Source organism: Centroberyx affinis, unplaced genomic scaffold (assembly GCF_046629955.1).
Source record: "Centroberyx affinis isolate AG114_WGS23_722 - 3 ecotype Tasmania unplaced genomic scaffold, CSIRO-AGI_Caff_v1 ptg000801l_1, whole genome shotgun sequence".
NCBI classification, from domain to species: Eukaryota; Metazoa; Chordata; class Actinopteri; order Beryciformes; family Berycidae; genus Centroberyx; species Centroberyx affinis.
In genome coordinates, this window is record NW_027279405.1 from 575,131 (window position 1) to 591,918 (window position 16,788).

The following is a 16,788-nucleotide window of genomic DNA, read 5'->3' on the forward strand; positions in this document are numbered from 1 at the left end:
TTCATATGTGGTCTCCAAAGTCAGCACGGCGAAACGAGTTTCGGTGTGCTAGTAGAAGCAATGAAGCATTGTCCACAGTTCAGACCTAGCCAAAGCCACAGTCACACACAGAAGGAACACTGCAAGGCTGTTAGTAATACTGACCAGTAGTTAACTCTTAAAGAACATCCAATTCATGTCATACTGCAGTACTACATTGTTTGGGTGTGTGAAATATCCCATGGCTGCTGTGACACCTGTGCTGCATTTATGACTTTATTTTGTGCGAGAGGCGGCTTAGCTTTACAATGAAACAAAGTTTATAGATGATAAAACATGTACTGTACATATTTAACACTATGTTGCAGGAACAATTTTCAAGTTTAAATATTTAATGTGTTAAAATAACATATGTTGTTATTCCCTCTGACAAGTGTGACCCCTCTCTGTTCCAGGTCATGGATGAGACCAAAACACAGATAGCCTGGCCTTCTAAACTGAAGATCGGAGCCAAGTCTAAAAAAGGTGACCCATCTTTTCTCTCTAATACCCAGATGATTCTCCTGCTGGACCCATGCACTGCTTCCATTGCTTTTGACTTGTGTGGCTTGAGTATTTGATGAATGCTGGACCAAGAGCATATATAAGTGTGATTTCAAATAAGCAGACCGAATGTATGATGCACCAAATGCAGAATTTTTTATAAGCTCTACCTCCAGCAAATAAGCTTCCATAGTTTTCCTTAAGCTCTTGACTCCAATGCTCCTCACTTCATTTCACAGAAATGCAGTGCACACAAGTAATTTGGTTTGTGACAATGTGTGGCGGTAACACATACTAAATGCTAAACTGAATTTAATGTGTGAATCTCCAGTAACAACTCAGTTGCGTTTGTTTTCCCCCTCTTAAGTCAGGTTAATGATTAAGAGCCGATGTTGTTTTAACCAGAAGAATGTTCTCAGGAACGTCATTAGACTCTGCCAGACAAGAGAGAAGTATTTCAAGGTTGCGTTAGCGTTCATTGTACAAACTTTAATTGGAAGGTTTGAAAAGATGAAAGCTTGCATGTTTTCCATTCCTCACTGGTCAGTAATTTCATCTGCACTAAGAAATTTGTGATTTTCTTCGGGGGTGGAGGGGTGGGAGTTTATGCATTTAATGGCCAAGTTGTTCCAGCGCTCTGTTGCCAATAAAACATTATCACGGCTATTTAAAGCTCTTCCGGGGGATGGGGTTGGGGGGGTTAGGTGTAGCTGTGCCCACTTTGTTGTCCCCAGGAGATTCGCCAGTGTGCGTCTTCAAGCCAGATGTGGAATCCAGTGACATTATGTAACTTCCTCAGTCCGTACCGAAAATGTTGACAAGGTTACATCAGAATCTTTTTCAATAGCTTTCCTCAACAAATTAATCAACTGTTAGTCCTGCCCATCCCATTCAGACAACCATTCACGTCAAGTATTAGTTCATTCACAAAACCTGCGCCCTCCATCGGGGAGTGATGTTCTGTGTGTGCAGTGAGACTGTTTAAAATTCTGACCCATGATTTGTTGGCTGTCAGACTTTCTCTGTGTTGCGTAAACCGAGAGCAGAGGAGGAAGAATGTTGGCTAATCACTCGCACTTATCTTATGAGCGAATGCATGTGTTGCATTTTTGTGTTCGTCGGAGACGAGACACATGTGGGCCTGACCATGTGTTCTAACAACCTGGGGTCACGGGAGGGAGCGAGGGGAGGAGGGTGGGAAAGAGAAAGAAGGAGATGGCAGGAAAGAACATCTTCTACCTCCTTACAAGAGTAATCAGCCTTGACTTTTACAGAGAACGACTGAAGATGCTACACCTGGGGGTAAAACCTCAAGGAAGCCATCAGGAAAATTACCAGAATCGATGTTGACAGAGATCCACATTCCATTCTTCCCGCATCACTCATACACTTGATATCACCAATACAAAGCCACAGCTAGTTTTCGCCGCCGCCATCACCTGCCCTTGAAATAGCCAGTGACGTAGTTGTTTTGTTGGCGGGGGGTAATGGATTATTTTGAGTTATCTTATGTAATGTTGAATGTTTGGTGTTATTTTGCCTTGTTTTCCCGGTATCTTGCATTAGCGTTTTGTTTCCTGAGCAGTCTAGGATCAGTTACACTCCGCAGGATAGTGGCAGATGTGAGGGGTTTGTATGTATTGTAACCTCTCTCCATACTGGCCCACACTCCATCAAAATGCCAGCTCCTCTATTGCATATATCACCCTCAGCTAGCTATTGCTGCCACCTGCACAAGTGTGATAAGGCCAGTTGTTAGCCTCCGGAGCAAGCCATCATCAATACACTGTCAGTGATTTATTACGGAGGAGCCATATCGCTGATGTACAAGCCAGGTTTGTGTTACACCTTCGGAATAAACTATGAAATGGAATGATGAACACTATTTCCCAGTGGCACTGCAACTTCTATCAGATGAAATGTTTTATTGCTAAAGGTATTTTTTCCTTTTCTGTCTACTCCACTACAGTGCTGACAGATTGTTTGATTAAATGTAGCCAAATCAATGTATTGATCGCCTTAAGGCCTCTATTAAGCTGTGATGCTTTAATTGAATGTGATAAATTCCTTAATGCCACTCACAGTTGCCAGTTGTCTGTTTCAACATTTCCACAGATGTTTTGAATGAGAATCGCCTAGCCAAAAGGACTTAATCCCCTTCATTTGTGTGGTATTTTCGGATGTAAGCCCTAGCTGGAAAAATGCTTTAGCTTTGCCAGTACAGAGATGAGGGTCAAAAGGTTCCTTTTCTGTCAAGTGAAACTACCAAGCCGTGCGACTGAAAGCTCTCACATTTTGCAGCTGCATGTCTACCTTGTTATTGTTTGTTTTTATAGGTGTTGCATGTGCCAAATTAAGACTTGAGGTGTTCAGTTTTTTTTATTCCACAATCAATCATCAAACAAGAGCACACAGCACACTCCACTTCAAAAATGCGGGGGTGTTCTACATCACGACTGCAACACTCGTTTAGGCCGGCTAATGTTTGCCAGATGTGCTGTGCAGGTTAGAGCGGGGGCAGTGGAAGGACCAAACGCCCCCTAATGGACGCAGAGGGTGCTGCAGGCGGAAGTGGAGGACTTTCTATTGTCCTCAGCAACAGCTGTATGTTTGGAAAATTTCCTGGAACAAGAGCCTGTGAAGGGTCCCTGGCCGCTCTCGCTGTTCTTTTTCCTTTGTTTTCCTGTCTTGGACAGCGCCGCCCCTCTTGTGATGCAACTCAGTTTGGATTAGGGAGGGATTTTTAGAGATTTGTTTTGTTTAGGTTCTTGCCATTCTAAGGACTGCTGTTCTCCCCCCCATGTGATCTTGTGTCTCTCATAGTGTACTGAGGCTGCCTGGCCTCGTGTCGCCCTCTGTGGCTCCCACAGTCCCCTCCGCTCATAACACACAGAGCTGAGGCTCCCTAAGATACTTCCCAGCAACGAGATTCCACATCCTAGCCAAGCCATCTCACTCTGCTCTCTGAAGGAGAATAACTTGGATCATGCACTGCCCTTGCAGCTCTGTGAAGAGTATCTTGGTTTGGTTTCTGTGAGTGAATCTTTGATGTGGGTAGTGGCAGATGACACAATGAAAAACTTTTATAAATTGAGGCCTTCGCTCATCATTACAAAATGGGATCTAGCTATTTTTTTCTTTGCCGTTTTCATTTTGCACTGGCCTTTGCACTCCCGAGCTCCCAAACAGCCCAAACAGGCAACAATGGGGTTCTCTGAGGTCCCAGTGACCCAGTGAAACAATAAATCTGTTTCTGTGAGTCCCGTCCGAAGGCTATACTGTAAATCTGAGATGCTCAGAGTGTGTGTGTTGGGAGGGGTATTCCTGGAAGGGGGCTTAGCCGACTTCCTGCCACTCAGCACGGTTAACACGGGGGCGATGGACTGTGGATGTGTATGAGTGCATGTGAACGTGCACACTTGGATATGTGTGCATGTGGATGTGTCTGTGTGATTTCACATTAGCGTTCTCCGGGGGCCTGGCGTGCGGCAGAGCCAGATGTCGGCTTACCCAACGCTATACAGACACAAGCGTTAGCCTTGGATGGTTTAGGTATGCAGTGTTTGGTTATTTTAGCGGCGGTATTTCGTGGCGAAGGAGGTCTCTGAAAGTACAGTTGACTCAAACTATTAGTACCTTTACTCACATGATCTTCTGTGTGCCCACTCGATATATTTACACAGCAAATTAGGATATCGCAGTTTCAATTGCAAGGTGGTATCTAGTTATTTAGGTAATTTTTATTTGTAATTCTTGCACTGCAGGAGACTGCATTGGTTCTACACTGAATGTACAAAATATTGGGGACATATTCCTGATATGGAGTTGCAGCCCCTTTTGCACAATCCACATCTCAATTGTTTCAAAGCGTAAAAATCCTTCTGCAGCTCATCTGCTGCCCTTCATTTACATCTCCTCCTTCGTGATTGGAAAGGAAATCAATAAAAGATAATTGCTTTTACCTGGATTCACCTCATCAGTGCACTTTGTGAAAAGAGCAAGTGTCTTTAATAATTTGTACATTCAGTTTATGTGTGATGGGCCAGAAAAAGGAGAGCATACACACACACAGGCAGGCTGACTTGCGCACACACACACACATTTGGAGAAAGAGGTTGAAACACGGGCAGAGTTCTTGTTACATCCTTTGCAGTGATTTGACAGAATGAGGTTCTGGGGAATGAAGTGACGCACATGTGACTGTCTCCAGCTTCTACTGAGGCTAATTCATTGCAGAACAATTATCTGAAGCTGTTTTCAACCCAAAGCACTCCTGTGTGCTCTATTGACTGACTGTCTGTCTGAATATAACCCCCCCCCCCCACCCCCGATTGGTTTCTTGCCGACTTTAATGGGAGTCGGCAGATTTCAAAGCAGCAATTACTGTCGCGGTGCGTTCTGTGATGTACTGCAATTTGTTGACAAATGCAGACTGTTTGTGTCATGTTTGGTTAAACGGGTTTGACTTCTGTCCCACTTCTTCCACATCCTGCCTCTGCCCTTCATTCTCTCTCATTCACTCACTCTCTGACACGCATATATACATGCGCACACACCTTGAGACGCGCTGTCTCTCTCACTTTTAATCTCATCCCTGTTCCTTTTCCCCCTGTCGTTTCCCTGCAGATCCACACATCAAGGTGTGTGGGAAGAGGGAGAACGTGAGGGAAGCCAAAGACAGAATCATGTCCGTCCTCGACACAAAGGTACAGTTAAGCGTCTTGTTTTTAATCACTCTAAAGATGGAGTTCAATTAGGATCTGTGTGTGTGTAATTCTCTCTCTTTGTGTGTGTGTGTGTGTCTGTCCTGCTCTCCCTTTTTTTAATCACTGTAAAGATGGAGTTCAGTTAGGGTGTGTGTGTGTGTGTGTGCAGTTAGGATAAGTGTATGTGTGTGTAATTATCTCTCTTTCTGTGTGTGTGTGTCTATCTGTCCTGCTCTCCCTTTTTCTCCCACTGTCAATTTATTTCGCTGCCCTTCTCCCGCAGTCCAGATGACAGATTGCACACAGCGGTGTGGTACAAGTTGGCACTCATCTAGCCAGATATTCACATTTTGAGTTTGTAGTGGTTTTGCAGTGTGCATGCAGGCTTCATCTCCATGGCAACAGAGAAATCACGTACCTGGCCGAGTGCATTGTAGCACCCCCTGCGGGCAGCCAATCATCCATGCACTCGAAAAACAGCCACACACAAGGCACACACATGATTGGCTTTGGTTATTGCATTTTTCATAAGGTTTTGTCACGAAAAGAACACTTTTCTGGGAATAGAATTGTTTAATTAAGCTTTTTTCAAATGTAGCAATGGTTAGCATCATGTTTTTCTGCTCATCTGCTTCTCTTTTCTAAATAATTATAACATCTGAAGGGGTTTATGGGGTGTATTATTAGTTATGGGCCTTGTGACTCTCCAGATGGAGCGAAGGGAGCTGATGCTGCATTGGCTTTTCAATGAAGCAGCGTTTGTAGCCAGAGGAGCAGGGTGAGAACCAAGGGGGTAGAAGGAGAGAGCAACGTCTTGGCGCTCTTCATAGTTTGTTTACTCATAAAAATGCCACACAGCCATAAAAACAGACATGATGTTGATTTGTTGACTGATGATGACGGTTATCTGGTGAGTTTTATGAGCTACGGCAGTGTTGGCTGCACTACTATATGCCTTAATAATATGCTATAGATGGCCAACGCCACAGTGTGCAGCAGACACACACACAGTCATCTGGGGAATAGGTTAGAGCTACAGGAACATTTTTAATAGTGCCACCTGGAATGAATGCAGTGGATGAAGTCTTGTTTGTGAAGTTTGATATTCCTTCTTATTAGTCAGACGTTCTGTGTCACTGCCATTAGTTCAACCACAGCACAATTTTGTAGCTGTATTTTTGTATTTTTAACAGATAGTTATTCTAACATATGCTGTTTGGTGGACACTGTCACCCAGAGCTCCTTTATAGTATCATGACTAACATTTTCATCATACATTTGTAGTATTAGTGTGAACTCACAGAGCTGCTATTGTTATTGTTAATCATCCTTTCACCCCCACCCCCACCCCACCCCCCCACCCCTCTCTCTCGCGCTCAGCAGAGCAACAGGGTAACTCTGAAGATGGACGTTTCGCACACGGAGCACTCCCACGTCATCGGTAAAGGGGGCAACAACATCAAGAAAGTGATGGAGGAGACGGGCTGCCACATCCACTTCCCTGACTCCAACAGGAACAACCAGGCAGAGAAAAGCAACCAGGTTTGTGAGGCCACAGTATGTATTTACTCTGTACAATCACACTCCTGCATAAGAGAGAGAGAGCTGTGGAGGATGCTGTTTAATTGCTGGCTGATCAAAGACTTTGCTTTAGCGAAGATTTTTGCTTTAATCTCCTGAATCACAACATTGGACCGTTGCTATGTCTTGAGAGCAAGTGTACTGGGGTTTGCTGCCTTGGATGTTTGCTAAACTCATCCCCCTACGATTAAAAGAGTTTTCTCAGTGTTAAACTCAGCTTATTTTGGTTTCCAAACTACTTCAATTGGACCGGTCCCTTTTTGATCTGGTATCCAGCCCATCCAGTTCATTTACTATCTGTCAGAGGGGCTTGGACTGGGCAGGTTGCAGAGAGCTGGTACAGTTGGGTGTTTTGATTGGCCAACCCACAGGAAGCTGGTGTGTTTGGGCTGGACTGACTAGAAGAGCAGTAGGATTCTGCTGTAATTACCATTAAACTGTAGTTTGAAGGGTTCAGGGGAGCAGAGGAGCCAGACGCTGCATTAGTGGACTTGGCTATGCCAGGTGCTCCACGATGCACCTGTGTATGGAAATACTCACAAGTTAATTTAGCTGGAGCAGGTAGGGATTCAGTGTGTTACTCAAAGACACTTCAGTAGGTCAGATGCTTGCTGACATGGGGCTTGAACCCGGTTCCTGGGCCGTCTTGCTACTTACTACAGCACCCTGCTCTGTGTGTGTGTGTGTGTGTGTGTGTGTGTGTTCATGTGGAAGTAATGGAGGCCCTGAGATGAACCAGATGGACCTACCCTGAGTTTTTTGTATTTTTATTTATTTTTTTTATACCAGCTGGTCCCAAAAAACAGGGCTTGATGTGTTCTGGAGCACTTATTGGCTTAAGCGATGACACCGTGGGCCAATTCATGGTTTGCTCCATTATGGTGAGCAGTTGCCGATGAAAGGGAGGGAGAATAAAGGGGGAAAAGAATGAAAGAGGAGAGAAATGTGCCCATCTATTGGCAAGAAATATAATGAGAGCGTTTATCAACTTTTTCATTTCTGAGGCACTTATCTTAATCGAGCCCCTCATCTTGGATGGATGTGTTGAAAAGGCAATTTCTTTAATTGTGGAGGCCATTTTTCTAATCGTGATGTTAGACTCATGAATGCACTTCTGACCATAATAGTTCTGTGGTTCTTGATTAAAAAACATTAGCTATGGAAATAAGTCACAAAAATACATTTGCAAAGAGTTAAGTATCAACTTTCACTTCAGAGGAGGCCTTTAAACTTTCTGCTTTTTTTCCCATTGTGTGTGTGTTCTAAGTTCTTGCTCCCAGCATTGAAATAACATGCAACTGTATGCCACGCTCTGAGCCATTGTGTTTCTTGGACATGGTTTTGCTTGGCTAACTGATGCGTGTTGTTTCTCATCGTGAACAGGTGTCCATCGCAGGGCAGCCAGGAGGGGTGGAGGCAGCTCGAGCCAAAATAAGGGTAAGTTGGAACTCTCAAATATCAGCCTCATTTGTCTTAAGGAACCATATGTCCACTCTAATCTGAATATTTATTTTTTCTTTCTTTCTTTATTCATTTACTTGGGATGCAGGTAGAGCATAATTTCTACAGTCGCATATTTTCACAATAATAATAATAGTGCTGATGATAATAGTAACGATAATAACAGTAATAACAACAGTAAACATAATGATCATAATAATCATAATAGTGTAACTTTAATGTTACTTATTTGCTGCTGCCCCACACACCCAATCCAGGCCAAACTGAAAAAGAGAATAAAAAACAACAACATATAAATTAAACAATTAAAAAAAACAGAATAATGAGAATGAAAAAAAAAATCTGATATATCTGAATATTTATTTTATTCTTTTATTTTGTTTATTTCACTCTGATAGTCTCACTAGAATCATCATCCAGTTGATTTCTGACTGACTGTGACAGCAGTGTGTATGAACTGGTAGTAACCTGGCCATAGTTCATGTGGCAGGGGAGAGGAATAAGCAACTCAAATCCAGCCTGCGCTCCTGTCCATTTGGCCCAGAGCAGAGTGGACTGTGCTCACTCATGCCAATCATCTCTCCAGCTGCCAGACTTCGCTCCAATAAGCAGCCATATTTTTTGCTGGGGTTGTAGCTGCTCCTGTGCGATTCTCAGCTCAAGCCTTTCCCCATTTTCAGCTTCAGTGGCATCCCAAGCCCCAGTTTGTGTGTTTTCAGACTTAACTGCAAGTCTTATCCCCAGCCTCAACCAGAGCTTCAGCTCTATTCCCAGGCACAATTTCGGCACTTGTTCCAAGCCGCAAGCGCCATCCGTAGCCTATTCCCTAGCCACATCCCTAGAACAATGGTTAAATGCGAGCATGGATCTCAGCCCCAGCTCCTTTTCCAGCCCGCTCTCCAGCTCCTTCCCCAGCCTCCTCTCCTCTCCGGCTCCTGTTTCAGTCTGACTGGAAGCCCTTCCCCCAGCCGCAGCTCCAGCCAGGAGTCTCGGCCTCAGCTGTGTGGGCGGAGGACCTTTACGCTCGTGCGAACTGTTACAGCCGTGAACTTTTGCTGTATTTCAACACCGCAACAGTTCTCTACAGTGAACACGTTCTTCCACTATGGACTGACCAACTGACACAACACTATGTCTATGTGTGTGAGACTGAGTAAGTGAGTGAATGATCGAGTGAGTGAGCGTGAAGTGTGAGACGGGGAGAGAGAGAGAGAAGGGTACGCTGGATGTTTGTGCAGTGTGTATTGGCACATGCTGGCATGTGTGCGCACACATATCTCTCCGTGCTTTACGGGTATTTTCACAAGCAGCAAGCCGCAGCGCATTTCATCCACTTCCTTGCTGTGGGGGGAAAAAAAAGAGTAACCAAACCTGACCATACCCGTGTTGTAGGAAGGGGTTATAATATAAGCTGTTGAGAACCGCACGGATTGTTCTGCCTTCCAAAAAACACACAGTCAGCGGATGAGTGGGGTGGATCAAAGACAAGTTTCCCTCTCCGTCAACCTGGCCTCTCTCTCTCTCTCTCTGGACCCAGACTCAGACTTCCATACTCATCCTAACACTTTTTACCGTAACAGCTTGTTTGCTGTTCCACACAAGACTACTCAACACTCCCCACTAGGCAGTCCTTCTACTCATAGCTTTAATTTGGCTATTAACTACGCATCACTAACCAGGAGGAAATCTTCTCAAATTCAGCAAGTGGTAAGGTACGGAAGTAAAGTGTTTTTATATTTTTTTTTACATTTGAATTCCAGGCGCTCAGTACTCTTCAGTCTTTAATACCACATATATAGCCGAAACACAGCGCTGCTCAGGTCTCACCAGGTAATCGGCAGCCTTTTGTCACATTTTTGTCCACTTTACTACAACTGCACCTAGGCAAGATGCTCATCTGTGTTTTCAGTACATGCACAGCAATTGGCAGTCAAATTCATACTAGCTTGTGCACAGTGGGTGTAATTGAAGGGTTTCATTGCAAAACGCTGTATATCCATTTTAAGAAACATCTGTAACTCAAAATCTACCAATCAGCAGTTCAGAATTACAGATGATTTGATCCCCAATAATGTTAGGATTTTGTAGGCAAAGACGGTAAAATGGCATGAAGAGAATTCTCCAAAAACAGGTTTAATTTCATGTCGGCAATCAGCTTGTATCTTATCAATTGATGAGATTTGTTCCAAAATGAGATATCCATCTGAATTGTCAGTGTTTTCAAATGGTGGATATCTCATTTTGGAACAAATCTCCTCAATTGATCAGATACATTGATGGACACCAGGGGCTGATTAGCACAAATTTAACCAACAAGATGATGAGCAGGCAAAATATTGTCTCTCCACCCATTTTCCTTTAAATCCATAGGTACAAAGGGCAGAGAGAGGGAAATGTTGTGCTTACAAGGAGGGTTCCCATCCCCTGTCATCCTCACTTTACCACTCCACAGCCTTTTGAAGATTGCACCAATGACTGCAAGGATACTGTGTATTAGGAGTCAATGTTAATTCCCCACAATGTTGGGAGTAAGAGGAAGGAGAGGCTTTCTCCGTTTCTTGCCCTCCTGTGTTTAGGTTGCCAGTATATAACAGTATACAGTATGTGGTCGGTCCTGGGTGGCCCGTCAACCACATCCTCCCCCATCGCTCCTGAAACCAGAAGTGGTTGGTTTATGGCTTATCCCTTTGCTGCACTACAGATGTGAGGAATCTCCCTTAAGATTCAGGCTATAGTGGTCCTTAAGAGTCCACTATAAGTATTGCAGGGTCTTTCTTGGGTGGAGATCTGTTTGAATCTGCAACAAGTCTGTTGTTGAGGTGATGGATTCTCCGGGGATTTCTAGAAGCTTTCCAAGGTGGAGCTGATGCGTGGGTGATGAAAAGTGTAGTCAGACACTTTTACCACGCAGATATTTTCATTTTTCTTCATCTCTCTCACCCTTATGTCAGGAGAACTGAGGCTTTTTACAGTACTTTCAGATTAAATACATATGAGGCTCATATCTGCCAGGTAGACCTTTTTAAAAAAGCTGAGGTCAGCTCCACTGTAAATCGGCCTATTCTTCATTCAGCGCCCGCGTCCCGCTGTTCTGCTTGTCCTCTCCTGCGTTTCCCTCGGCGCTGACCTAAATTTCTCGATCCCTCAGAGAGCGAGTGCTGAAACGTGATATAAATGTAAGGCCAAGCGCATATGGGACTGATCAGGGATGCATTTCTTTGGTCAGAGCAATTCATGCTGCTTGCCCTTCACTGGCAGCCAAAACCATAGTGGCACTCTGCCCAAGAGTCAGTGTTTGGATAACACTGTGTGTGCGAGTGTGTGTGTGTGTGTGTGTGTGTATATTCATATTCCATCCTTGTGTGTGCGTATGTGTACATTCCCTTCAAGTTGTGTGTGTGTGTATGGGTGTGTACCTGTGTGACTTCTCTCCCATATGTGCATGAGTATGTGTATGCATGAACTAAAGCCTTCTTGTCTGCATTTATTCGGTTTGAATGACTGCTGTGATCTAAATGACAGAGTTAATTTGAATGACTTTGTCTGTTGCTCTTCAGTGTCTACAGTTGTGCAATTTTGTGGTTTGATGTACTGACTTCACATTAACATATGAGAACCAGCAGGCCATATAGGCCATTGGACTGAGGCTATGCAGAATTTTTCAGCCATATTTTGATTCAAACATTATGCAGTGGTGCAGTCTCCCAAGTGGCACCACAACACAGTAGCGTACTTCACGTAATAAAGGGCGTATCTTTTATTTCTGGCGCCGCTGATCTCTCATTGATTGACCTCTCTGGATTTATTCGAGCTGACAGATTTACATGCCGTGTTCTGCCACTCCCTGCTGAAGGGAGGCTTGTTATGTCTGTGTGTGGATACACATATGTCTGCCCCGTGTAAAGAAATCTCCTTCCACCTCTTGACATGTGTTTTTACTCCGTGTCCAAATGGTGTTAATCACGGTCTCACGACAGCACAAGGTGATACAAGCTACTGTACTCTGCCTGGTAGGGAAATGATACATGTGTTGTTTTCTACCGATGAACTCCTATCAGTTTTCATGCAGTAGCAATGACGGTTTTGTGATAAGCTATCCAACTCTACATAACCGCAGTATTCCAGTTGGTATCATATAGTTCTAGTTGATACTATGCATGTCTTTCTCACTGTCACCTCATTTTCTCTCTCTCTCTCTCTCTCTCCCTCTCTCCCTCTCTCTCTCTCTCTGTCTCTCTCTCTCTTCCCTCCGTCCCTCCATCTTGTAGGAGCTGCTATCCAACTCTACATAACCGCAGTATTCCAGTTGGTGTCATGTAGTTCTAGTTGATACTATGCATGTCTTTCTCACTGTCACCTCATTTTCTCTCCCTCTCTCTCTCTCTCTCTCTCTCTCTCTCTCTCTCTCTCCCTCTCTCTCTGTCTCTCTCTCTCTTCCCTCCGTCCCTCCATCTTGTAGGAGCTGCTGCCTCTGGTGCTGTCATTTGAGCTCCCGGCCATCGTGCAGCCTGACCCCGGCTCCCCCACCGTGCAGCACATCTCTCAGACCTACAACCTCACCGTCTCCTTCAAGCCTCCCACGCGTCTCTACGGGGCCACCGGTGTGGTGCGCGGCTCGCAGAACAACACCTCAGCCGTCAAGGTGAGGATGGTCTCGTGGAAATGTGGAAATTAACACAAAAAACTTGCCAGTGCCATGTTAAAATCACTGTGTGATGTATTTCCTGTTCAAACAGGTTGTTGGGGTGGGACATAAGGCAGGAAGGGAGCATTCAAAAATGTAAACCGATGGGGTATCTATGGGTTTAGGGGAGAGCAAGGCAGTTATATTTGATAGGAAGGGCAAAATCTGTGATGGATTTATTGTTTGGAATTTTTGTTTGCCTCCTGGTACACAAAGTCAACTCTAAGATTTTCTGTTTTCCAGGAAGTAAAAGTGGTGAGATTTTGATCATTTTTCATTTCAGTACGACTTTAATGGTATGATCGTTTTTTTCTTTTCTATATAAATCCAAAGATCAGACACAAAACTGGGTCTAAATGGGAAGTTTTAATTATGTATAGCATCTTGAAGTCATACTCAAAAATACTATACAATCTTGTCTGTCAATCAAAAACAAAACGCATGTTCAGTTCTTGACTTTAAGTTGGGAGTCAGGGTGGCCTAATAGTTAGAGAGACTGGCCCATAACCACAAGGTCACAGGTTCAATCCCCTCAACAGCCAGTATGTTTCATTGGAACACACTGAACTCCTACCTGCTCACTCACTGTGCCGTAAATCACTTTAGAGTGTCAGCTAAATGTTATGTAAAAACATTTGAGTCCATTCATTTACCCTCCTCCACCCGTTTACATGGCCAGCCACACACCGGGGAAGGTTTCCTGAACTACACCATTTCAAGGCCCACCAGCACTCTCAGCGTTCCTCACTTCTCCCCCATAACCCGCTTCATTACCTCCAGCACCACAGGGGCAGGAGAGTGCTGAGAGATGTTGGGTCGCTTGAACTGGACGGCTGTTGGTTCAGCTCCCCGCTGGGAGATACTGCTCTTTTAACTAAGCACCGCTACTGTACCAGCAAGTCCAGACAGTCTCTCTCCATTCAAATTAATTCAGCCAGAGTTCCTTACTGTGCTCCCACTCTGCTGCTACTTGTGTGCGCTTACACACACACACACATACACACTTGCTGTCCTTCTCACCATATATGCCAACACACCTCAGACCCACCAACCACCTTTTTTCACTACTGACCCACACTTACAATATGGATCTCCATTGAATTCTTCCAGGGGCTGCATGCATGTGTGTGTGCGTACATTCATTCACGTGTTTGTGAACTCCTGTTTGGATTTGGATGCTAGTGTGTATTTGTGCACATTCCTGTGTGCTATGTGTGTTTGTGCATGAGTGTGTATGCTGAAGGAGGGCCCTTGAGTTTGTGGTAGGTCTGAGAGGTCAGTATTGGGAAGGATTGGGAAGCAGCCAGATCAAGGCTAGGGGATTAGAGGAATATGTGTGCTATGTTATGTGGTGGTGCGAGACCCTTGGAGCACCTTAGAAGATTGCCAAAACCACTGTGGATTGCTGGGCTATGCTGGCCTCAGCGTGTGGACTCTCTAGTTCCACACTGGAAACGGCTTTCTTTTCCAGGCCAAGTGATTGCTTGCAGAGGCGTAGTAGAGACAGCAAGGAATGAGACTGTTCAACTGGCCAGCAGATGCAGTGGAAAATACAATAGTTTCCATTGGTTATGTAGAAAACACTGGTGTTCGTCTGGGAAATGGGTGACACAACGTTACTCTGGTGTAGAAATTATTCTAAATGAAATATTGTTTCAGCTTTGTTCTAACAAAGACTTTGGCTTTCATCATTTTTCATGTGATTTAATTTGCAGTGCTTGCCATATTTTTTGATAAGTTTGTGACTCATGTCTGAAACAGATTCGGAACAGATTGTGCAATATTTTCTTGCTTTCACTGTCCATAAATAGATTCTCACACCATAGATGTAGTGGCTCTTCTCTTACAGTCAAACATGTATTCACTTACTGTGACTCCTGTTCCAAAATGAGGTTGCTTCATTTTTCCATGTGACACCTGCTTATACAAAATGAATGCTGGCATGAAAGTTAAAGCTAAAATGGAATATTATTAAAGCTTTTAGTTATTGTAAGACTTTTGTTTACACACCATTTTGAAGATGGAATCATGTTTGAATTTTTGATAATTTGAGCAATGAATATAGTTCTATTTTTTCCCCAACCCAAATATATAGTTTTGAAAGTACCATCTTTAATATATTTTTCCATTTACTTTGTCATCCCTGTTTTCCGCAGAGGGGCACAGCTCTGCTGCTGGAGCACCTGGCTGGCAGCCTGGCCAGCGCCATCTCAGTCAGCACCCACCTGGACATCGCACCCCAGCACCACCTCTTCATGATGGGCCGCAACGGCAGCAACATCAAACACATCACCCAGAGGACAGGAGCCCAGATCCACTTCCCTGACCCCAACAGCCCCCAGAAGAAATCCACAGTCTACATTCAGGGCACCATTGAGTCCGTCTGCCTGGCACGCCAGTACCTCATGGTCTGTCCCGTGTGTGTGTGTCGGTGTGTGTGTGTGTCGGTGTGTTTTGTTAGTTGACATCCACTAGGTAGAGAGCATTTACTGTAACTGCTAAGCTTTGTTGGTTTTGTGGTTAACGGGTGGCATTGGCCTGAAAACCACTCCATAAAAATGACTAACTTGAATCAACAGTAATCTATACGCCTTACATATAGATTTAGAGATTCCAGACGATGTGCGGTAGCTATAATGGATGTCGTTGTTTTACTAACATCATCATGGTATGTGTGAATGAATGATGCGCGGATTTTGAGAAGTTAACCATGGGTTTGAGATGTTAACCATGATTGCCTTCAAGGGTTTTGAATGGCCTTGGGAAAGATTTGCTTGGCTCTGGTCAAGCTGCTGAAATGCCCATATCAGATAAACAATGATCTGTAGCCTACTTAAGGTTGACCTCCATAATTTATTGCTGCCACATGGATATTTATGCATATTTGCGTCAACGTGGCTTGAGTTGTAAATGTCCTTTCCGTTTACAGATTATTGGTATTGGTGATAATGGTGATGACTTTCCTCACACATAGATTTTGGTTGATTTACATTTCTGTGCGGTCTCCCCTGTCAGTAACTCATAGGTCAGCACACTAGCATTGGCTTGTTGGACCAGGGGAAGGCCCTCACATATAGATAGATATCTGTTGTTTCAAATTGCTTTGTGGTCATTCTTGTCTTGTTGCCCCTGACCACTGAGGCTGCTCTTATCTGAATTACTCAGGAATATAATCAGAGACATGGGTTTCAGAAATGTGTAAAAATGATGGCTGTTTAATTATCTTTGGCTGAAAGCTTCTGCTGAGCTGGTCACATTTAAAACATTACAGTCATAAACATCTTTGGCTCTGTGTTTGGCGATCTATAATGTGGGGCAGTAACTGCCAGGACTGCCTTCTCTTTGTCTGCGGTCTCCCATTTGGCCCCAAAGACATTTAGCAAATGCCAAAGTTGTTTCAGTGACTAAACGTGACTTTCTCTTGGTCTGGAACCGGGACACACAAGAAGGGGCCTCTCACTGTCTGCCTGAGAAAAAAAAATTTATGAGAGAGGAGTTGGAAGGGATAGGACAAGAGCAGAGAATGAGATGAGAGAGGAGAGGGGCAGAGAGGAGGAGAGGGAAGGGGAGTAGCAGTGAAAGCAGAAGAGGAGAGTGAAAGTCCAGGAGGAGAGGCGTCATGTACTGTGTGTTTTGCCGTCTTTCAGCCAGACTGTAGATTACAGCTCCAATCTCAGGCCCTGTCAGTACCAGCCTGGCCCTATACTCTGCTAATTACACACACTCACAATAGGAGCGCTGTCCAGCGCTCTGCCCAAAATACAGATGTCTGTGGCGCTTGTGGTGGTGATCATGCAAAACAGATTGCTCTTGGAGGAATTTCCCAAGCTCTGT

The 16,788-nt window shown here is 44.3% G+C and overlaps 1 protein-coding gene across 1 annotated transcript in view; it reads left to right on the forward strand.

Annotated features, from left to right (window-relative positions):
* LOC139644890 (protein bicaudal C homolog 1-like) overlaps positions 1–16,788 on the forward strand; it is a 58,059-nt gene that overhangs the window by 25,161 nt on the left and 16,110 nt on the right. Inside the window, exons 3-8 of the mRNA XM_071520422.1 lie at positions 435–504; positions 5,149–5,228; positions 6,612–6,770; positions 8,193–8,246; positions 12,730–12,912; positions 15,111–15,362. Of these exons, the coding sequence (XP_071376523.1) occupies positions 435–504; positions 5,149–5,228; positions 6,612–6,770; positions 8,193–8,246; positions 12,730–12,912; positions 15,111–15,362 (798 nt within the window). The remainder of the gene's footprint in view (positions 1–434; positions 505–5,148; positions 5,229–6,611; positions 6,771–8,192; positions 8,247–12,729; positions 12,913–15,110; positions 15,363–16,788) is intronic.